This window comes from Argopecten irradians, chromosome 11 (genome assembly GCF_041381155.1).
Source record: "Argopecten irradians isolate NY chromosome 11, Ai_NY, whole genome shotgun sequence".
Classification (NCBI taxonomy): domain Eukaryota; kingdom Metazoa; phylum Mollusca; class Bivalvia; order Pectinida; family Pectinidae; genus Argopecten; species Argopecten irradians.
This window is the reverse complement of record NC_091144.1, coordinates 34,136,179-34,161,293: the sequence shown is the minus strand read 5'-3', so window position 1 is coordinate 34,161,293 and position 25,115 is coordinate 34,136,179. Positions and strand designations below refer to the sequence as shown.

The 25,115-nt window shown below is 35.5% G+C and overlaps 1 protein-coding gene across 1 annotated transcript; it reads right to left on the bottom strand.

The window, feature by feature from the left end:
* Positions 1 to 287: 287 nt before the first annotated feature.
* LOC138334584 (protein mono-ADP-ribosyltransferase PARP14-like) lies at positions 288 to 24,936 on the bottom strand. Its single transcript, XM_069283235.1, has 20 exons — positions 23,667 to 24,936; positions 22,614 to 22,775; positions 21,400 to 21,627; positions 20,257 to 20,493; positions 18,172 to 19,893; positions 17,335 to 17,817; positions 16,652 to 16,845; positions 15,401 to 15,634; positions 14,116 to 14,337; positions 13,598 to 13,655; positions 12,257 to 12,379; positions 12,002 to 12,067; positions 10,617 to 10,796; positions 10,022 to 10,232; positions 8,871 to 8,887; positions 8,266 to 8,480; positions 7,296 to 7,710; positions 6,874 to 7,007; positions 6,238 to 6,406; positions 288 to 5,493 (listed from the first exon to the last, which is right to left on the bottom strand). The coding sequence occupies exons 1-20, from the start codon at positions 24,934 to 24,936 to the stop codon at positions 5,213 to 5,215; spliced, it is 6,621 nt and encodes a 2,206-aa protein (XP_069139336.1). The 3' UTR covers positions 288 to 5,212.
* Between the last annotated feature and the right edge of the window lie 179 nt (positions 24,937 to 25,115).

Sequence of the window (25,115 nt, the reverse complement as noted above, 5' to 3'; positions counted from 1 at the left end):
GCAAAAATAAATCACCACGATCTAATTACAAGTACTTTATTACTGTAATCGCAGTAAAAAGTTGTTTGTCATTAAGAGCACGAAATTAGGTAGCGAGAAAATACGTTTCGTTTCTCGTATCCTTTCTATAGACGTTTTCCATAAGGATAATTATTTCAAACCAAAACGAAGACTCTCAAAACCTCCCATTGTATCGAATGCCGTTTTGATGCAAATACCTTCATGTATAAATTCAGCTCAAACAGCGTATTAGGGTTCTCAAGTGAGTAAATTTACAACGAATTAAATCCATGAAATAAATCTTTTATTCTAATAACGAAAATCATAACAGTAATAAACCTATCAAGCTAAGAACTACTAAAATAACAAATCTATCACAACGGTCTCGTTATTCAACGCCACGAGAAGAACGTTTGAAGGATACAAATGTAAATAACACTTTATCTAAAGAAATATTAACATCATTAAAACGATTCTAATGGATCTTAATAACAAACATATCATAACTGTCATCGTAATTGGCATTTATTGAACAAATAAAACATGTAAGAATGTCATCCGAAAAGCACATACGTACAGAGCATTGACAAGAGATGATGTGGCATCCCTCAGATTTAATTCACAGATTACATAATTGCCAATAAATCTCAAGGTAACAGAGCAATTAAATGTATCGATAATTAAAGATGTCCATACATAATGCTTTATCTGACAGTGTTATAAGGGGCACAACTCGTACTGTTTCAGTCTACACTATAATGAAAACCTATCCTTGATACATCCTCGATACTCCAGGGGTTACTATTACTGTCGTTATATCCATCACTGGACTATATCATTATACAAATTGAGGCGACAGAACAGAACAGTTAATTTAGTCATTTGATGTAATCAAAATAATCGGAAAACAGTACAATGTGGTTGACTGTGTGGCTTTGACGTTAGGTGTCGCTCTCTCTGTAGTCGTCAAATGAAGTCTTTGCAGGCTGTGATTTATTCAGATTTTTTCTCCAAAACTGCCTTCAATTATACTTCGACACCAAATTCTTCTACATACAGTGACTCAGAAGATGGGGGACTACAGGTATAGTCTAACTTTCTCAAAAAAAAAAAAAAAAACTGCATTAGACTCTCTTTATATAACATACACTTTATCAACATGTATTATTACTTTGTAGTAACATGTGATATTGCAACAAACATTATATTATTGTAACAATAAAAAAAATAACAAAATGTCTCAACTTTAATATCATAAAATTACAGACATGATACTTTACCCTGGTTAAACCCCTCAAAATAAGATGTTCCAACGTTTGAACCGGGAGAGTTCAAATATGTCTTCGGGGATAAATGTTTAACATTGAACTCATTCAACCCTGGAAAAATATATTAAGCTGTTCCAACCATTTAATCAGGAGAGTTCAAATATGTCTACATGGATACATTAGTTAACACTGAAATTAATATATCATTCAATTTCATTTTCCTGTTAATTATGATACTGACGTCGACTTAAATATCCCTACAAGCCATAACACGAAAACATTATATATAGAAGCTTTGATCTCATTGAAATCATAAGCTGCATGTACTGTAAATCAACTTTATTTCGCCACTAATAATTTTCGCTGATTCAATTTCAAAATATTGTCGTGGAAAATAAGTTTCGCGGATTTAAAATTGAATGAAGATATATTTGAATTGAATTGTGCAAGAATTGTGTAAGGAATTTACCTTGGATCGTGAAATTCGCGGAAATATATCACACGAAAGAAATTGATTTATAGTACTTTGTACTGACATATCAAGGTGATAATGAAAATTATAAACATAGGATTTGGATCAGATTGCTAGAAATTTATTCTCACACATTTTGATATATCGACAAAGCCACTCAAACAAATCAATGTTAAATATTCAGTGAATTTATGACAAATACACTCGTGAAACGCACTCCAATAAATACACGTGTATTGCTTGTTTTAAGCTATGCCGTGGCCTGTGAAAGGGGCGATTAAAATAGCAAACATCCGACTACAGAACACAAAGTAGAATTATTGGCGGAGTAGAATTGTTTACACCGATTGCACATTTTGACATAGGAATAATTAGACTAGAGAAGCACATGTACAGCGGGGGAATTACCCCATCACAAACAGTTTAAAACTGACTTAACGACAATATTCGAACACGAAAATAACTACTTATAGAGAAATTCACCGATTCGACCGATCGTCAGGTGTAACATTGCGCCGCCTCGTGCCCTTATAGGCACGTGCACGTATGCCTATTCAATGTCGAAGCAAACAACGTAGCATACACAATGCAAAATGCAAAGTTACGTGTACTGTGATTGACAGCTGGCGCTCCATCAATAGCTTAGTAAATTATGTACACGTAAAGTACAAATAAGCAATGCTAGATTATAAAAGTAAACATTTATGATTAAATACGATCGATATGGAACATTCAAGAATGTGGTCGGAGCAAAATTCTTTCTAACACGGTAACAAAGGGAATGAAGATCTTCCATATAATCACTCTATTGATTTTTTCTATATTATTTGTTTTCAGATTCCCAAATATCAAGATTTTTTAACTCTAAAACAATATAACGTTCTACTTCATACTGATGTAACTGACGAAAAAATCTGATTTCAAAGACAGACGCGACACTAACTTCACCTTTGTTCAATATGAAACAAAATCAACCACATAACAATAATGCCTATATTCGTTGTGTGTGATTACATTAATGTAGTATTAACATTCGTGGACATATGAGGCCGCGGTACGTGTGTATGCGATGTTTTGCGTGAACGTTTTTGAAGACTGCATTTTGTTCATGTTGCGACTCATAGTTCTATCTCACTAAATCACACTGCCATTGACACAAAATAAGAACGCCCTGGTCAAATTATATCGACAACGGGAAAACCGATAGTCTCACTCAGTTTATGTTGAACACTAAACAATGACAGAGACTAATATTTTGATAAATTATGGTGTGAAACGACCAAGGCACAGACCCAAAAGCATACCTTACATGGGCGAACGTTTAACTCAATGGCCAAAAGCGAAGCGGTGTCAAGGGAGACGTTAAACAGAAGAGAGCCCGTTTTGGGTAAGATAAGTCTCCATTCAGTCGCTTTGTAACGCCCTACTTGCAGGGGAGGTCTATTTTAATGTTTCAAAGTCAGAATGAGATAATAATTATGAATTTTAAACCATACAATGGATGTGGCTAATTATTTTTATCGATTGTTCAGAAAGACGAAGTACCTCAGTATCATTTGATGTCTTGTTAAATATGATAAATGACTTGAACAGTCGCGTGAATTCGTTAATATATATAAGTAATAAATGTACATGTACAAAGCTTTAATGTACATTTATGGAAAAGCTATCACTTTATCTCGTTAAAGATCTACGATGTAATACGTACTGATCACTATGTACAAATCGTATATACATCATATGAATCCATTAACATATACACAGTGATAAACACATGGAAAAGTTCACAATGTCCAGTTAAACAATAAATTTATATTCATCACATGTATTATTTGTAATTATAAATCAATTAATATGTGAATAGATATTAATATATAAATAAATTACCGTTAAACCAACTTAACAACCAAAAACATATTGCAAACAATTTCTCTAAAATGAAAAAAGCACGAACCAAGATTTCGCTGAGAAGTAACAAGGGGCTTAAGAAAATACTAGAAATCATACTCTGAGTCAATCCATTCCTTTCTTTGCTAAAAAATGTTAGCGATACTTTGGTTTCTAATACAGAACATTTCTGAGATATGTTTCAGAGGAAGAATATATCTCAGAAGACCTTAATACGTGAATGTGTAACGGTAATAACTTTAACTTAGTTTCGGTATTCCCGCAAATATTAACAGTGATTCTGCGATTGTTTTATATAGAAATCCACGAAAATTAAAACCCTCACGAAAATAATGATTTCACAGTATATGCGCTACTACCTGAAATCATTTTACATTTTTACAATGTATCTTATTATTAATTTGCAATTTTTTTATCCAAATATTTCTTCAAATTTGGATTGTACGATGTACTGACAGTTATATTCGAATGTTACGAAGTCTGTTAGGACGATTTTTTTAAATACGCTGAAATAAATATCAATCCTAAACGATAAGATATTTCTTCTTAACAGCTTTCTGTGTAAATTGTCCAGTAAAACCTCTTTAAGCACGAACACATAACTCGAACAGAATGCACAAGTAAACATTTTGGTCGGAAACAAAACAAAACTGTTATATATACCGACATCGCCTGTACAGTTATATTCGAAATGAGATCACAGACATAAATTTGACATCTGTAGACTGAAGTGTTCAAATAACATTCAGGAAAATCACTAACATTCTTAATAGGATTATAAATCAGGAATAAACATAATAAATTTGACTTAACATGCCTCACAATGTTGGATACATACGGATGCATCAAATGACATAAAAATCCAAATACATTAAAAAAAGGAGTACAGTCACCCAAGAGCAACAGAATCGTCTGATTAGAACCCATATATGTTAAAGTAATTAAGCACAACCATATCACTGCCACAAGAACTATGCAACGAGCAATGGTCGTGTGCAAATATGACTACAACACGTAGACGTGTTATATAGATTAAAAGTATTATAATAACGTAAGGCATACCTATTAAGATTTAACAGAAAACAATGGCAATTTAAATTACCATAGCACCGATATAGAGTCCTGCATTTCAAATTGCATATTAAAAGATCAATGCCACCTGATGCGCACACAAAACAAATTCTAATTACATTTCATCACATCAAATATGCAACTGCATATACGAGTTAAACTTACCAGATAATAGTTTACATATGACATTTATGGGTTTTACTACTTTAACGTCCTATTAACAACTGGGGCCATGTAAGGACGTGCAAGATGTGTTGGTGGACGAAAGCCGGAGTACCCGGAGGAAAACCACATTATCTACCAACTGCCCCACGTGGGATTCGAACACTTGAGCCAGTGTTGGAGGGCTTGTGGTAATATCGAGACATATAAAGTAAATTACAATAAACATGACAACGCATACTCGTGTAGCTATTTTTGCCCTAATCATGGCGATCACGATGGTCACTTGAACTCGATATGGTAAATAGGATAGGCCTGGCGATCCTGATGGTCACTTGAACTCGATATGGTAAGTAGGATATGCCTGACTGTCATGAAATATCACAAACATACCCGGACTTCCTGGATTGTCCGTCACAGAATCATAACTATCGACAGAGTTAGTTCCGCCTTTAGAGGGCGCCACCATGATCCCTGATTGGCCCTGGCAGGTCTCCCCAGTTAGAACCTGTGAGAGAAGGATGTGGTTGACACCGTTACTATCCGGTTTGCAGTATCCGCCCAGGGAATAGGAAGCATTCACGGCAAAGTAAACACCATTCCCTATGGAACCTGTAATAATACATATGGTAATGACTTACATTCAGTCGATTTTGATGTTATGAAACTATGTTACGGTCCCTAATTTATTCATAATTTAGAAATCTGGTTCTCCTAGCTAGGTTTGTTCAGTAGAGTAGAGGAATGGTCCATTGCAGTTACACTTCAGGGTAACGTGAGTTCTTATCTCACGGTTACTTTTAATGTATAGAGTGACCTCCCTTGAAATAAATAATTGTAAATAGTGATATAGTCACATTCTGTCTTCACGTTAGGGGGAACATCCCTTTAGTAGAGCGGCGGACTACTAAGTCCGTAGTCGCGGGTTCGATCCCGGCTGGCGGCACACTACTTTTCCTATGTTAGAATATTTTGTTTTGAAATGACAATGTTTTAGAAAAAATGGTTGTTTTTTTACAATAAAACTGTTTGTTAAAGCATTGTTAAATGTTCTCTGGTCAATAATATTATTGGTATTTTATTGCGTAAATATTTTAGAAACCCTATCATTTTTTACAGATTTGTTTCTTCATTTAAAAAAAAAATCCTTAACTAGCATGGTGAGGTATGTTTTATATTGCTTGTATGTTCAGAGGGTATCTTTATATCATGTATTTTTTCATTTACATTTTGTATTGGTGATGAATTTTACGTTTAAGTTTAAGACCCCAATATTTAATATATATATGCATACAAAAATCACTAATTTAAACGGGGTCTTCAGCCTTAAACAACAACTAGTTGCATTGTACTTACACATTTTGCTGTAACTTCTGTTAAAACCATTATTAATGATTTTCTTGATAACATCTACACTTGTACCATGCCATAGCCACTTCTCTGGGTCCTTTTTGTTCTTAGTGGTAATTTCTCTTTTCTTGGCAGCAAACTGAGTGTACAGCGTTTTGTTCTGTACCCGGTGTATCTGTAATAAAATTATATGTAAAGCCATTATTTGAATATATGTAACGTGGACAAACAAGTTAATCAAATATCCATTTAACGTAAATACAGTTCAGCTACTTATTAGTGATAATTTTTATATCATTCTGTAAGTAATATCACACTTTTAAGAAAACAAACGAATACAACTTGCAAAAAATATAATTTGTTATTTGATATATATAGCGATTAAAATTTGAAGAGCGTATATTTTGCGATTTCATTAACGGAATATATATTTGCGGGGTTTTATTTCGCGGTACACCGATCCCATTATAATTATGCAATATTAGCACTTCAATACACAGTAGTGAAATCCAAAATATTTTTTTTTGAATTGTTTTGAATTCACGGATTTCAGGAAAACCCGCGAATATAGTTAAATAAAACCCCGCAAACGTCCCCACTATACATATGATCAGAACAAGAATAACGTTAGGAGTCAATTACGTTGATGATGTTGACGGATCTCCCAGCCGACTTGGTGAATTCACCTTTGACCCGGATGTATTCCTTGTCTGTGGTGGGTAGTGGCACAAATACAACTAGTTGGCCCTGACTCATCGACTTCCAAGTATCTGGGACTGAAACATATCAATGATATTTTACTGATCAAAAAATTGTGAGTGGGTATTCTATAATCTAATTTTGGAAACAAATGTTAGAACATATTTTTGCGACCACATCATTTTGATATAGAAACAAGAGATATTTTGACGAGTTATTTTTTATTACTGATTCCTTAGAAGTAAGAAAATATTGTTTTGTAATTGTAAAGCCATGTAGACAATACATTAAATATGGGTATGATCAATAGTAATCCAACCCAGAGTGGTCTGTGTATTTGTTACTATTCTACATATTTTACCTACCTTTGTCACCACGGCCTTCAGCCTTACCAGCTCTCTCAACTTTGAAAGTTTCAGACGGGTTACTAACCGAGTGTTCCTCCATTTTCCGGAAGTCTACATTGTATTTTTCTCCTTTTCTGTCCTTAATTTCCACGCCTCCTTTCTTTGCCTTGTAAGCCTGTTCCAATTCGTCATTTGTGGTTGGGTAGAAATCTCTTTTCTTTCCCTTAACAATATAGCTCCATTGAACGTACATAGCTAGCATCATAGCTTTGTCTTTTTTCAGTTTGTCTCTTTCAGAGCTGTGCAGATATTCCAGAACTTTTACTTTTGCATTTGCAGTATCCTCAGAAGATCCTTGAAGATTTATCACTCCTTTCCTTGTGTCTATTTTTATCTCCACATCGTTACCAACACATTTTTTCAAATATTCCAGCTGTTAAAATAGATAATTTAGAAATTGTAAATTCGTAATCGGTCACAAAGATTAAAAAGAGTTACTTTCCATCTCCACTGGAGATACTAGTCTCGCACAAACGTTATAGGCTATCACGTGAAACATTAATGAGTACCATTGGTTCAAAATCTTATATTGTTCTCGATATACATTTTTGCGATCAGGCGAGGGGGAAAATTATCACAATTTATTTTAGATCTCGTCATGCTTTTTAGACATAAACACCGCGCCACCAGGTGAAAACGGAACAGGACAAGACGGATATGATTGAACATAATTATTTAACATTATTCTGTGTTTATATAGAGTGTGACGTCAAGTGTTTTGGCGTGCAATGTCATAATTGTCATGACAATGACGTGAATTGTGTACACAAAATAATGACGTCAGAATGGATACCAATTAACCATCAAGGGAGTTCACTCTACTATGCAGAGATGGGCACATAAATCAAGAAAATCAACAAAGAAAAATCTTACAGCATAATTAATCTGGACCTAGAAATAAATAAGAATATTTAGGTTATGATCTTACCTGTTTCTGGGAGAGATTTTGGATGGGTTCTGGTGATGTATTCACGACTGTAGTCCTAAATAGTTTATCACACATAGTGTCAAGCTCTTTTTTAATATTTTTAGCTGTATACTTGGATCGAGCCAGAATACAAAAGGTCACGCTGTCTTGTTGGGAAGGTGCGCCTATTTGAGGAACCATCTCTGGTGAGTCTTCTTCTTTTTTACTACCGAACCCTAAAAATCAAATCCCACAATTTAATCTGATTTTCAAGGCCATCTTAATAATGACATGATATGAGCTGATCTATAGTTTATAAATGTTATATTGTTTGAACATTTACATGTTATCAAGATAAACATTAATTAGATACATCACCCAATTAATACATGATAACGCTAATGGGAGACTGTGAATTAAGTTCATCGGAAATATAGGAAGTCTGATATGTCTGTACTAGCAATTACAGTATACTATGAACGTGGATATATATATGATTTAGACGCCAACTTTAAAGCAAATTAATATGTTGGCAGGCCACCATGAATCTATGTCTGATAAGGCAGAATTTGGGAGTAGGATAAACGATTTTTCTATATACATGTATATTCATACAAGAATTCAACGGAAGTCAATGTGTCGCCTGCAAAACATTTTAAAACATCACAAAAAGTAGTTATAGCTAAAAATATTGTTAACAATTGGGTGAAGTTATCAAGTCCCGTAACTCTTGCCAATATAAACGGATTCTGACCAGTATCCACTCCATCCTAGATTTTATTGATATAAAGCAATATACCAAATTTGGTTGAAATTGGACTATAAATACTAAGGTTATCGAGCGGAAACTGTTTTCAGGACACCGACGCCGACGTCGACATCGACGACGCCGACATAGTGATACCTATGTGTCGCCCTTGCGTTGCAAGCGACACAAAAAAGTGTATTTTTTTGTAAATTACAATATACACATTTTTCGAAATTACATCATAAATGTTCATGTTGATGACTTTATTTAAATCATTAATCCTGCTGTTTTATGATAATATCATTTGAACAAATCGACAAAACATATATTGGCTGAGTAGTGAAGTGTTAAATGGATATTAAAAAGTTGTGAACATCTACATGTAGGCTCGCCAGGCACTAGTCATATACTTAAAGTTATATGTGCCGTTACTGGGCGAAAATTTTGACATTCTATTTTTTCATCGTTAATCTATTAAAAACCATAAGGTTTGATGAACAAAGCTGTAAAAAATCATTCAAATGGTTTCAGATATGACTGATAAACGTTAGTTATAACACAGAAATTTTGTACTGTAAAATTGTTGTTTTTTATGCCATATGTATATTTAGATGGAAACTTTCCTGCAGAAATCACTTTACAATTACTAATAACATTGTAAAAATGTAACATGAAATTGTAGACCACAAGTTGGCTTCATGGTCTCACCGTATGTACTCATTTTACTTCACTATTGATGTAAATTGCCAAAAATCATTTTCAGCTCTTATTTGTACATGTAAAATTATAACCTATGCATTGAAAGTACTGTAATTTTCAAAAAGTTGGTAATTTTTGGTGATTAATAGCATATTAAAAGCTCATCTTGATTCGTGAGTATGAAAAATACGGCACATAAAACTTTAATACGTCAGTTATTTTCTCCACAACAAGCACCTACCTACCATATTCTTAATTGAAAGTAAAACATTAAAGTGTGTATTTATAAATCATTTCGACTTCGAAATTAACTCAAAAAAATAAGTTTACCTGGGAGACGCTTCGAGACGCTTAATAAAATTTGGGATGCCGAATCCACCCGACCCTGAATTCTGTTTTAATGCAGACTGGAAGTTAGGGAGCATTCCCTTCTGAAACACGACTATCCTCACTTCCTGTACATAGTTTGCACTGGAGGAAAACGTCTTGATGGCCTTGATCATAGCAACAGCGACATGCGCAGGAGGGCAGTGCTGGAGTCCTGACAATATAGGAGGTATGATATCAATAACAAAAATGTCACTGACGAGATAATAATAAACAGAACAGAAAGATTCTATGTTAAGGATTTTGCTAGCTTTGCATTTATATCAAAGTATAAGTATTATCTCAGAGTATTTAGAAACCAATATTAAATAAAAACAAATAATTGGTTAACACTTACTTACAAGTACTAATTCAAAATATTTAATGCTACGTTACCAATTCAGTATATATTTAATCAATGAAAATATGCAATCCAGACAAGATATGAAAAATTGTAAATTTAGTTTACAAAGAATGAAAATTTAATGCAAATATGTAGAAATCACCATCAATGAATGTTATATAGAATTCACCATCAATTAATTGTATATGCATGTACCTGTTCCAAGAGCAGGAAATGCTATTGAAGTAAAGTTCTGTTCCTCTGCCTCCTCCAAGCACTTGGAGACGGAAGTCTCCCAGGCATCAGGATTTTTCTCTGTCTTAATGTGGAAAATGGCCTTGCAACTAAGGCGACCAGGTGTTGAACGCACAAATCCTTCATGGTACATATCATATTCTGTAGAAACAAAATGAATCCATTTAAGGATATAATCTGGTGAAATTACAGTATCGTTAAAGTCTCTTTTGAAACTTGATCAACAAGTTGTTTTGTGATGTTCAATTCATTTGCTTTAATAATCTTCTCTATTATTATCAAAAGCTTACAGTATCGTCAAAGTCTCGTTTCAAACTTGATCAATTAGCTTTATTATTTTCAAATAATTCTCACTGTTTGTAGCAAGTTAATATCATTGCTAAAATGCAATATGACTGCAGCTGGGAATTCATTTGAAAATCAAATAACGAAACATGTTCCATAACAGATCTAGATAGCATGGTGTATCATTCCACCAAATTTGAGAACAAAATACCTTATATCCTTGAGCAATTGCACTAAAAAAGAAAACTGAAGAGGGAGGGACGGACCTAGGCAAGAAAAACCATAGCGCTCTCACATCTCGATATGGGTCCACAATGAATGAAGTAGGACACGGTGAGGTCATAAAATAATAAGATAGCATGTTTCTGTTCGGAAACACCGAGAAATACAATTCTATGTCACAGTTAATGGACTGAAATGAGTCGATCTTCGAATTTCATTTTCAAGTAAATTCATACAAATTTTACACCTTTGCCTGATAATATGTCTAATGAGATTTTCTCTATGGATAGAATATTGGTTCATCACATGCAATACACTCGTGACATCTGTGGCTTTATCATATAGCTACTCATGAACTACAACCTCGTAACGTCACTGTGTCGACAAAATTACTATTTTCACGGTACAATTTTAACATGAATTTCGGGCTGGTTTTACTCTTAAGTTCACAAACAAAAGGATATATGTTAAAGACATCATACAATACGGAAAATGACGTCCAGGTACGGTTTTCTTCGAACTTTTTGCAAAATGGCGGAATACCATATTTGTTAAATCTAAATCAAAACGTCGAGGTAGGAGAGAAAAATACTCTTTCACATGTGAATTTGAAGGATAGGGATATCGGCAAGCCTCGGGTTTTTACTACATTTTAGATTATCCGTATGTATATCCGCATTTGTCTTATTGTACAAATCACTCTTGTCATGAAAACGTCATGTATATACATGCATATTATAAATAAGTTTGTGAAAAAAATGATAGTCATAGGCCATATAATGATGAGAAGAGGGCAAGATCTGACAATGATAAAAAGTAGATATAAGTTTGTGACTTACTTTTATCATTACATTCATCGAGTATACCATCCCCAGCAGCAGCTAACACAGCCTTCGACAGTTGTCCTTAAACAAAAGGATTGATCCTAATACGATATTGTTCATGATATATGATCATGTTGATGTATTGATTTATACTTTATTTATTAAAACTGTAAAATTTGAAGAAATAATGTTACTGACATTTGTTTATCCATCCATTTCATTATGTGTTTCAATAAACACAGACAAATACAATATATAAGGTGCCCTTACCTTTACGAAAATCAAAACTCTCATCAACACTGTTGACAATAACGTCTGTTGTCTCCTTGGTGATGTCGCCATGTGAGACTGTGACCTTGACCTTACCAAACTTCTCTTGTATATCAGCACTGCCTATATTCAGATGACAAAATATTCAATGATTGATTAGTTACTAATTACCCTGAAACGTAAGTAGTATTTGCTATATTTGACATGATTTAGTCTTCAAAAACATTAAATAAAGTAAATAAAGAATATAAAAGATGTATCAAATAATATATACCTGCCAAGACCAGACCAGTTATGATTTTGGTAATATTTTCTCATCACAGAAAAACAACAAGCCAATCAGACATGTAGTGCCCACCTGGACACCCTACACTTTTAATTTACTGGATCAGGGTGTCAGAATCAACATTTACACTATCAATTTCCTGGGCAAGGGCGTCGCAATCAACATTTACACTATCAATTTACTAGACAAAGGTATCAGAATCAACATTTACACTATCAATTTACTGGACGAGGTTGTCAGAATCAACATTTACACTATCTATTTCATGGACAATGATGTCAGAATCAACATTTACACTAATAACATACCTGGACAAGGGTGTCAAAATCAACATTTACACAATTCAATACACTGGACGAGGTTGTCAGAATCAACATTTACACTATCAATTTCATGGACAATGATGTCAGAATCAACATTTACATTATCAATTTACAGGACAAGGGTGTCAAAATCAACATTTACACTATCAATTTACCTGGACAAAGGTATCAGAATCAACATTTACACTATCAATTTACTGGACGAGGTTGTCAGAATCAACATTTACACTATCTATTTCATGGACAATGATGTCAGAATCAACATTTACACTAATAACATACCTGGACAAGGGTGTCAAAATCAACATTTACACTATCAATTCCATGGACAATGATGTCAGAATCAACATTTACATTATCAATTTACAGGCCAAGTGTGTCCGAATCAACATTTATAATATCAATTTACTGGACAAGGGTGTCAATTGATTCAACATTTACACCATTCAATACACTGGATAAGGGTGTCAGAATCAACATTTACATCATCAATTTACTGGAAAATGGTATCAAAATCAACATTTTCACCATAAACGTAATGGACAAGGGTGTCAGCATCAACATTTACTCCTTGCCAAATTGCTCCATATTACTGACAAATGATGCTGATGATCATGTAAATATATTATTTAAAAGTACAATTGAATTAAACTGAATTGAATCATTCACTCTGTGATGATGATAACTACATAGCAGTAGCAATGTGACTTTTAATGATGAAGGGAAACTCACCTGATGTTACTGCAGCTGTACCAGAGACTTTGTATCTGTTAGATACATGCTGGAAAGCCTGGTTTGGATAAAAAAAATAATAACGGAATAAGCAAATAAAACCTTTAAAGCATGTTCATATATTATTGACGTTACCGCTTTCATTTCCTACAATTAGCCCCCTCGTTCTACTGTCTTTCAAGATACAATGAATACTATTATTATTTCAACTGTATCCGACTTTTAGTTTAGATAAAGCCTCTTTTTTAATTCCAATTCTTTTATTTACTCTAGGACTACAAACTACCTATCTCGTTATATATATTTTAAAAAAAACACAACAATATAACAGATTAAGTTCTCCCAGATGCTTTCGCGGCTCTTGCCGTTCTTCAGGGGATTTTCCCTGAAATCCTGTAGTAAAAATGGCAAAAGCCGCGAAAGCGCTTATTGTGTTTTCTTAATTTTTGTTAACCATTACAAGGAATTGCTACATTTTTACTAAAATGTATATATTTAGCAAACTAGGGCTACTGTACCTTAATAGTAGCTGAGTCTTTATGGAACACTACCAGATGTACTTCCTGTAGTGAGGGATTCTGGGTATTCTGAAAGAACTTATCTACACATCCATACATCGTCGTGGCAACCTGGTCTGCAGGATAGTGTAGCCTCCCTGTCCCCATAGCAGGTATCGCTATGGATACGCATTGATACTTATTCGCCATCGTCAAACACTTAGTAACAATATCATCAATGCTCTGAAAAATGCAAAGTATCTCTTTATTGTGTAACAAAAAGAGCGGGTTGGTGCGGTTTGTACATAGTGTTAAATACGGCCTCTGTCACTCAGCTGACGGGGCATGCTTCTTTGGCTCAGTCAGCAGAGCCTTAGTTCTTCACATCGGGGACCGGATTCGCTTCCTGCTCGAGGCACTCGACAGAAATGTGTATTTTTCCTGATCTTCTATATTGGCGCCCAGCTACATAACCCATGGAATGTGATTAGAGAGTCTCGGATTGAGATTTAGGAAATCTCCAGAAAACAGGAGGAGTAGTGTAAAAGAGCAGGTCAGTGTGGTTAGTACGTAATGTTAAATACGGTCTCAGTCACTCAGCTGACGAAGCATGCTTCTTTTTCACACCGGACACCCAGGTTGGATTCCTAGTCGGGGCACTCGACAGGAATTATATTTGTATTTTCCCTGTTCTTCTTCAATTGTATACGTAAAAAGAGTCCAACACGGTACTCAGAATTCCTTCCAATGAACTGAATATTTAATTAGTGTGACCTTTTTGTTATCGATATTCAAGTTTAAAGAAAATATCTTTAGCTATATATCTAGAGTGATGATTTAGATTACCTGCATGCATTTATTTCACATGAGGTTGAGTATTCACTAATGTGTATTCAGCTTGGTAACAACATAAATGCAGTGTGAATACCGCATGAAAATGCAGCAAGCATAAACACAGCATGGATGAAGCATGCTGCTCAATGTCTTCATCTATATATTCTTACCAGCAGCAGCATGGTCGAAGCATGCACAGTAACTATAGTTAGGGTACCATTCATGCCTGCACTTAGGCTTCAGGACAGCTTGGTTTGCAGCATGATACCAAGCATGGTCTAAAGCATGATGCAAACATGATCCCAGCGTGTTGTTGCTAATAAGAATATATATTGTAAGAAAATAGGCAGCATGCTTTATCCATGCTGTGTTCATGCTGCATTTTCATGCTATATTCATACTGCATGCTGTAACCACGCTGAAAGTTCATAAGAATTTACAATCAATAATTAAAAATTTGACTTTGACTGACCTTAAGTGCATTTCCTGCTACTCCATCCCATTTTGGAACTGTCACGTGATAAACACGTTTACAGTTGAGTTGACCACCAGTAGTAACCGCTACCTCTCCGGTCTTAATCCCGCTTTGGTATTTATCAGCGCACTCCTGCTGCATGGACTGTCCAGCAGCTTGAGAAAGACTCTTGGACATGAGAGTGGCATCAAGGTCAAGCGTCGGGATGACACAATCCACAATAACATCAACCTACAACATCAAAGGTTTTGTCACTTCATTGTGAATTTGTGCAACGATGCATTTACGTATCCAATGATAACAGAAAGCGATATTCGTACAATTCACACAGTTACAATGAAGAACAGTGGAACGATGAATTGATGTTGGAAAATTAGAGACAATGATTATCTTTTACAATTGAGAGTTATTTCTAGGCTATCCCCCCACATTACCAGATTACAATGCACAGGTTTTTATTTTACACAGACAGATAAGAGCTGGTGATGAAATTTTGGCAGTACAGTACTGACAAAAACAATTAAATTTACATTTTTCAGTGCAGTGAAATGAATACGGTTAGAACATGAAACCAAGTTGTGGTCTACAATTTCATTGCAAATATTGCAAGTAATTGTAATGTGAGCTTTGCATGGATGTTTCCATCTAAACTTACATATTGCATAAATTAAACAAAAGAGGTCAAGTAACTGATGAACAATCTGTGTTGATACAATTGCATGTCGAGTAAAATTTCCACCTAGTTATGTCATATTTCTAAGAATGAACAAAACACCCAAGGGCATCAACGGTCATCTGACAACCTAGGCAACAGTCTTATAGGAAATTAATTAGATATGGTGGCAACATTGGTTTTGGGAACACTTAGTCAGAACCATACATGTTTCAGTATCAGTTTAGGCAATTTGCAGCCAAATCGCACTGGTAGAACTTAAAGAAGAAGTTTAAATGCGTTTTCAAGATGGCAGCTGTAGTGGCCATCTTAGATTTTGGATTGACCCGAAAAATAACAACATTTGGTCTGGACCATATCCAGATCATTTTAAGCAAGTCTCAGCCAAATCGTACAAGTAGAACTTTAGAAAAATCAAGTTCAAAATGTGAAAAGTCTATGCATGGTGCACAGCGCATCACGACGGACGAAATACAATGGTTATAGGTCATCCTGTTCCTTCGGGTCAGATGAACTCAAACAATTAATTGATTCAAATATTCTCACTTCAATCAAAATGTTTTAAAATGTCTTACTTTCATTTTTGTTAAGTCCCCTATCTCCAAACGGATTGGATGACCATGGCTTTTGGATTGAACTGATTGACCTTGAGCTGAAGGTCTCACGACTCCCCATCCTTTCCTCTTTGGAGGCGCTGCTGTAGCCCCTTGGGGGCTGTGAGTATCATCTTCAGTGTCATCTTGTGCATGTCTTGTAGTTCCCCTTTGGGCTTAAAAATACAGAAAATTTGAAACACTGGTTTTATTTCAAGGATTGTTCTTAACCATACTCTTCGACATATGCATTTCTGACCCTTTCATTGGCGATGACCTAGGTTTATTTGGTATCTTCATATTTGATTTCCAAATGTATTTTAATAACATCTGTCATTGGATTGCCATTCGAATATCATTATTTATTCTCACATATCTGAAAGCATCTGTATTTTATCTAAACTTTGAAACAGACATTTTAATGGTCTTTGGACCATCTGAAAAAAATGTATATATACGTATGTATGTATAAAGCTTAATTGGTAAGCAAAGACCAAAACATCTTATAATTTAATTGTTACATACATTATATGAGATATGAGGTATGTCAAATAGGATAGTGACAGTTTTGAAATACTTTGCTACCATGGTAATGAAATAATAATTTAATATTTATGTTTGAGCCAATAAAATATTAATAATAGGAAAATAAGGTACAAATATACCTGGTCTTCCATGATGTCCTCCGCTCTCTACATTATCCTGGTCATCGAATACCTTAACATATTTTGAACCCCACTCGCTGGTTAAAGCTTTTATGAAACCTTGAATTGCATCATCAGTTACATCACATAAATATACCTCCTTGATTGGAGAGTTCCTCTTACAGCCAAATAGATGTTCCTTTAAAGTTGTGACAACCATACATGTTGCTTTCTGTGTTGGATACTTAAATATTCTGCCACAACCTAATGCTGGGAAAGCTATAGAGTTGTGGGAACCTTGTGCAGCTTCTTTAAGGCATTCCACAACAGCTGTTTCTATGGTGTCAAGGTCACCTTGGTTATCTCCCTTCCAGGCTGTCAATGCAGCATGTAGTACAATTTTGCAATCAAGATCACCTCCAGACGTTGTTATCACATGACCAGATTTCACATCACCATGTTTACGGACATGCTGGTCACACTGTGTCTGAATTGTTTGACCGCCTAGGAAAAACAAGAACCATTTTAATTATAATACATTTCACCAACTTCAGGCAATATTTTGCCTTTACTTTCCTCACAAATTGGAATGTAAAAAGAAACTTAATCTGTATTGTGTATTTATTAATAACACTGAAATATGAAATTAATTTTACAATGTGATAGAAAAAAATGCTAGATTTGAAATGAATTTTTCAATACAAGTTTTATAATATATCAAGAGCACCACATCAATCAATGTCTTGTACTCTTGTGACGACGGTGGTACATATATATTACAACTCGAGTGTTTCAGCCCTGACTTGCATTTGGTATTCCTCATCAACGTACAGACTTGATATCCCTACATTAACTAACCTGCTTCGACAACAGCCTTGGCAAGGCCTGCTTTGTGTTTCATACCAGGATTCCCACAGTTGACTAGTGCTGCCACCTTCAGCTTAGTTATGTCCCCTTGGAAAACCTTCAGCTTCACGCCATCAATATTACAGGACGCCTTTTTTAAAAGCTTTGTCTTTCCTGGTCTCTGACCCGTATGTCCTATAGAAGTTGCCTCTCCCTCCACTTGAATAATACATTTTTGAAGTTTTTCAACATCTTTTAGTTTCTTTTTTCCATCCATTGACTTAAAGAAACGCTTGATACCAGGTTTAGCAACTTTATGTGTTTCCTCATAAATGTCGTGTTTAATTAATAATCTGAGGTCTTCCTTGCATTTCTTCACTGCTTCTTTGTTCCCTCGTATTTCATATCCAGGTGCGTTTCCACGCTGAATTGCCCTGATACTAACATTCTTTCCTTGTATGTCTCCTAAGGCTTCCATCAAGTAACTTTTTATAAACTCAATCGTTGCCTCATCAGCTTCTACAAATTTCACCTGTACTCCATGTTTTTCTTGAAACATGTCTGTATTCCTGGTCACCATGGTAACAGCCTCTTTGAAGATATCACTGGTTGCTGTGATAATTAATTTCCGACGTGCTCTTTCCACTTCCAAGTGGAATTTCCAGGAAAACTGCTCTTCCAGGTTTTGACAGCATTCCTTGTATTCTCCTGAGTCACACCATTGATCAAATATCTCTTCCAAGGTAACTTCCTCTTCCATCAAATATTCCTTTATCAAATCTTTCACCTTTAAAAAGTCTGTTTCGTCCGTTCCGAAGATTTTACATTTTCCCCCTGTGGTTTCTATGACAACACATTCCCCGATATTCTCAATTTGTCTGTAAAGGTCATCCAAAGCTTCTTCTTTTGACATCATTTTAAATATTCCAGGCTGAAGGTCCAATTCCTGGATTTCCATGGATCCAATCATTTCCATTATGGTTGCCTTTGCTTTAAGTAAATCATCTTTTCTACCGTTTAGAGTTATCTGCCCACTTCTTGTATCCATGGAAACAGATATTCCATCAGTGGTATTTTCTATCTCATCCTTGATGCCCATCTTGACAAGCAGGTAAACTTTTGTTGGATTTTTATCAAAAACTTCTTCCACTTTCTCTCTTTCCTCCTTTACTGTCTGAATCATACTCTTGAGTTTTGGACACAAATTCTCAACAACATCCTGTCGCCCAACTACTGTCAATTGGAATTTTGTGTTGGTCAATACTGCAAAATGTTCATGGTTGTCCACCTGAAGATCCATTAACTTGTCCATCAAAACATCCCAATGTTCTGTATCATTGTCTGTCGACAATATTTGATAATCCATCGTCTGTGCAAACTTTCTGGACACTTGATCAATATCTTTCTGCCATCTGTCAACTAGACGATCATAATCCTGATCATCTAAATCCAGAGTACATTTTACCTGTGCATTCACCTCATCACCAGAGCTACTCCAAACCGTTTCACCTTTTACTTGACCAAGTTCAGCCTCTAGTTTAGATTTATAGACAGACGAGTTGTGGATGAATCGGAGTATGTATTGTTCCATGTTTGGCAGTTGGATGGGGTTGGGAATCTTCTTCGTGGGTGGAGCTGACCAGGCTGGATCTCGCATGGTAGCATAGTATAAAGACACTTGCAGTTTATGGTTCGAAACAGTCTGGTGTTTCTTTTTGCAGACACGCTTGGCCACTATAACAGAAAAATAAATTTGTATCAACTTAAACTGTTGCCAGAGTGGCAGACTTATACCCCCACTGCAAAATTTACTAATAACTCCATTAATCAGAAGGGACATTGCAGAACCTTATATAGTTTACTCAACTCCCCTTGATGTAAGGGTTCGTTGTACCAAATATTATCGAAATCTGTCTAGTAGTTTAGGAGGAGTTGGCCAGACAAAGTTGTATCTACGGACAGACAGACAGAGACAACCTGATTCCAATATACCTCCTTAACTTTGTTGCAAGGGATATAATAAGCAATGTTGGCTTGAAAAATTAACAAAATCTTTGGTTTCATATCCATCAAATAAAATTCTTAAATTACACCTACCTTCTGGTTTACTGTATGTGATTATACACAAATTGAATCTATCAATCATCTCAAAATCGTCAATATCACCACCTCCGCATCTCCGCTCATTTGAGAAGAACATCTCCAGTGTGTCGTGAGTGTGGCACTCGGAGAGGCCAGTGACTTTCATACAACTTGTCTCAGCTACTCTGGATACTTGTAAATGATGCTTATCCAACATCTTCTTCTCACATGCTTTTTGTAGTGTTTTCAAATCTTAATTCAAAATAAAATGAATGCATTCAAAAACAATTTGTTCATATTATGATATTATTAATTAATTCCTTTTGTCTACATGAATTTTAAGATATGAATAACAAATTATAATTAAAGTATTACTCTATATATTGCAATATTTGTGTAACCCCATGACCATAATTTTAATACATGTAATACATAAAAAGAAAACACAACTATATAACAGTTTTTTCCTCCCTGTTTTATAGTTGTGTTTTCTTTTTATATATATGGAAACCATCACATGGACATGGTTCTTTTTTACTTACATATGTAATAAATATTTAGTGCAGATTTATTTCACTAATTGTTTTTTATAGGCCTATTTATTGCCATGAATACAAGGACATGCTACATTTATAGATTTTATGTTTTAGATATTTTTGTCACTTCTTGAGGTCACATTAATTTATTTGAGTTATCTCTCCTTTGATAACCAATTTTTATCTATAATGGTAAAATTTAAACTGATTTCGAGGTGGCATTATTTATCAAAAAGTGAAAACTGATCAAATATTAAAGCAAAGGGAGATAATTTTCTACAATAAACCCCAAAAGATTTCACCATTTGAGTTATCTCCCCTTCAATATCTAATTTTTACCTTTTAAATTCCAATTTAAACTGACTTTGAGGTAGAATTATTTATCAACAAGTCAAAACTGATTCAACAAACATGTAAAAGTAAACAGAGATAATTTTATATAATAAATTCAAGAAGACCCAGCAACAGTGTCACTTACATGTACATGTACTTGCAACTTCATGAAGAAAACATCATGATATTTACTCAAGGAAACCATTGTCAAGTAATTATTCTTCTAATTTGGTTGCAGTAGATATAATTAATTAATGTATTAGCAATATTAATAATAAAAAAATGATACCAATTTTGTCTTCAAATTTCACAATGGCACATCCTGTGTGGAACTCAATAACGTCCATCTCACCCATACAGTTGGTGCGATTTTCTAGGAAGCTGATTAGCTTATCGTCGTCAGTACAATGACTAATGTTCTCTATCAGGTAAGTATTTGCCTCCAGAAAAACTCTTCTGACTTTCAATTTCTTTCCTCCAATCACATGTTTTACCTTCCCGAGAACTCGGCTAATCACTGAAAATTGAGATAAAAAAACATTACCGTATTCGACCAAATAAGCGCCCAGGGTGTATAAAAAATTGAATAAAATGAAAAGGTTCTTCCTAAGACCGAATCATTGCAAACCTATATAGCTTTGGTCTTTATTTATGCCCGAGCAAATTGAAATTGAGGCCTCAATGGGGGAGGGGTGCTTATAGGGATATAGTCCCTTATTTGGTCGAATATGGTAATTGTTTCCTGTAATTTATTCAAATTTTATTCTAAACTTTAAGTATTATCAATGTCAGCTTCACAAGAGTGTAATAGGTAAATAAAATGAAAAGAAAAGACAGACAAACTTGTTTAGGAAAAAAATCTTCATATATTACTCTGCTGTCAAAATATATATGTTCATACAATACTGTAAATAAAGATATTTTGGAGTTTTTATACCAAAATAGTTTGGGTATGATTTGGTTGGTTAAATTTGGCATTTCAATGTCAATCTGTTTGTTTTTATGTATAATTTAAAAAATAAACAATAAACAACAAAACAATTATATAGAGAGATGGATAGAATAATACACTTCAGGTAGACTACCTATATAGAGTCAAAAGCTATGAGTCTGGGATTTGAATTTTTTTATACAGACATTGTCAAAATTTGCCAAATAAGACAAAATATGCATGACCAAATCAAAAATATCCCAATTTACAGTAACATATATGTAAAAAAGAGTGGTCATTTTGTTTCAAACATAACCACATGAAACCTATGACAATAATTTGATACTACAGTCTTGATCATCACCAGCCAAAGCAAACCCTGTAAGACTCAGTCACCCCTAAACACTCATAATGGACTATTCCGGTCTTTGAATTAGAAGAACTCAAATGGGTTTTTAGGGGTAAATGAGTTAAAACTGTAAATTTATGCAGTCTCGATCCATCTGTCCTTGTCCCCATGGGGTCCTTGATTCACCTATGACCTTAACATTTAGATGTGACCTTGACCTCACCTGTACTGTCCAGAAATGTGATGAAGGCCTCCAGTCTATCCTCGCTGTAGTCCATTATGTCTATCTCTCCTCCGCCAGACCGTTTCTCATTCTCAAAGTAATTATCCAGGGTGTCTTCACTAATGATACTGGTAAATGTCACCAGGATGGCTTCCTGTTTATCTGAAGGACATTTTCCGCCGACATATTTTATAAAATTTTCATACTTTTTTACTCATTCTACCTGGTAACATAGTCATTTGGATTATGAAATGTTTTCTCTTTAGAATGACATATGTAGGATATTGTAACTCAGATATAATTTTGGAGCAAATCAGTTATTCTATGAAATTAGTATTCAGCCATTTTACTACATTACAGAGTTATCTCCCTTGTGGGTAGGTATCCATGGTGACGTTTTTCTTTTGTTAGCGAAACTCACGTCATTTTCTCTGAAAGATATGACGTTATGCCCACAAACACATGACGTCACAATCAATACCTACCACAAGGGAAGTAACTCTGTTATATGTAAAGATGAAATACCTTTTAGAGTCAAATTTATTTAGAGAAGCAAAATCTCATCTTACAACAACCTCAATATTATGACCAACTCGCTATTACGGGCACTTGTTTTCAGTCCCAATTTTTCTCTCTATATGTCTTTGTATTGGTCATTTCAGTATTACGACCACCCTGCTATTCCATATTTCGACCACTTCTCATAGTCCAAATGACTACTGATTAACATTTATTGACCCCTTGATTGCAACCAAGGGCACATTTACCTGATGACTTCACACCTAGCAGTGCCTCACATTCCCGCACACAACAACAGTGAACAATTGCCCACAGGTACATCAATCAGTCTTTTGTTTACATCTATCTAATTATCAGATTATCTACCAGGACGAGGAGATTTGTATATATAATTTTCATGAAAATAAGCATTGAACATCTTTCAAATTCTAAAACATCATACATGATGTAACCTTCAAATTTTTTCACAGAAAAGTTATAGTAAGGATACCATCAGTTAAGTTCACAACTATGAACCATAACAACATATCTCACCATTTTCTTTGGTCTGTTCAGAGGAGCTCTTCTGATGTACTTCCTTTTCCGGCTGGAGTGTGTCTCCACTTCCTGTCTTCTGAGCAGTGTCACGTGGGGCAGTAGTTTCTGTCTTTTGATGCCAATCATACTCCTGGGAGTACTGCGGGTTTGGTCCCCAGGCCTGACAAATATTTTGCCAGTGCATTCCTTGATGTGGAACTTCTTGACCTAGATGACCTTGACCTTGGTAGCCTTGACCTTGGTAACCTGGACCCTCATAGTGTTGACCTTGACTTTGAAACTTGTTACCACCATCTTGGTAGTTTTTCCCTTGGGGTGTCACAGTTTGATCATTCTTTGGGGATGTGCTGTCATACGATTTGTCAGCTTGATGAAAAGGTAGTTGACAAAACCTAGGGCCGGGCATCCTAGAGAATTGGTTGTAGTTACGGAATGAAGGTTGATCATACATTGGGGGTGCACTAGGTTGTAAGGGTAAATCATAAGTTGGAACCCTGCTTAAATGTGTCGGAAAACCACGCTGTGAGGGTGAACTGTAATATGAGGTTGGACCATGCTGTGAGGTTGGACCGTGTTCTGAGGTTGGACCTTGTCGTGAAGGTGGACCATGCTGTGAGGGTGGACCCGATGTTCTGGGTTGGACCTGTATATGAAGGTGGACCATGTTGTGACTGTGGACTATGTTCTGTGGTTGGACCTTGTTGTGGTGGTGGACGGGTGGACCATGTTGTGAGGGTGAACTGTAATGTTCTGTGTTTGGACCTGTTGTGAACTGTGGACCATATTGTGGCTGTGGACCATGTTGTGAGGGTGTATCATGTTGTGAGGTTGGAACTTGGTGATGTGAGGGTGGACCATGTTGTGGCTGTGGACCATGTTGTGAGAATAGACCATGTTCTGAGGGTGGACCATGTTGTGAGGTTGGAACTGATTGTGAGGGGAGATAATATTTTGGGTCTTGTCGTGAAGTTGGACTATGTTGTAAGGGTGGACATTGGTATGAGGTTGGACCATGTTGTGGCTGTGGACCATGATGTGGCTGTGAACCATGTTGTGAGGGTGGACCATGTTGTGAGGTGGACCATATTGTGCAGGTGGGACCATGTTGTGAAGGTGGACCATGTTGTAAGGGTGGACCATGTTGTAAAGGTGGAACTTGTTGTACGGTGGACCAAATTGTGCATGGTGGACCATGCTGTGCAGATTGACCATGTTGTGAAGTTGGAACATGTTGTGGTTGTGGACCATGTTGTGGTTGTGGATCCATGTTGTGAAGTGTGAACTTCTTTGTGACTGATGGACCATGTTGTGTGAGTGAACCAGGTTGTGAGATTGGAACTTGTTGTGTGGGTAGACCATGTAGTGACTGCGGATCCTGTAGTGACTCTGGGCCTTGTTGTGAAGATGGACCAATTTGTTGTGAGGGTGGATAATATTGTGGACCTT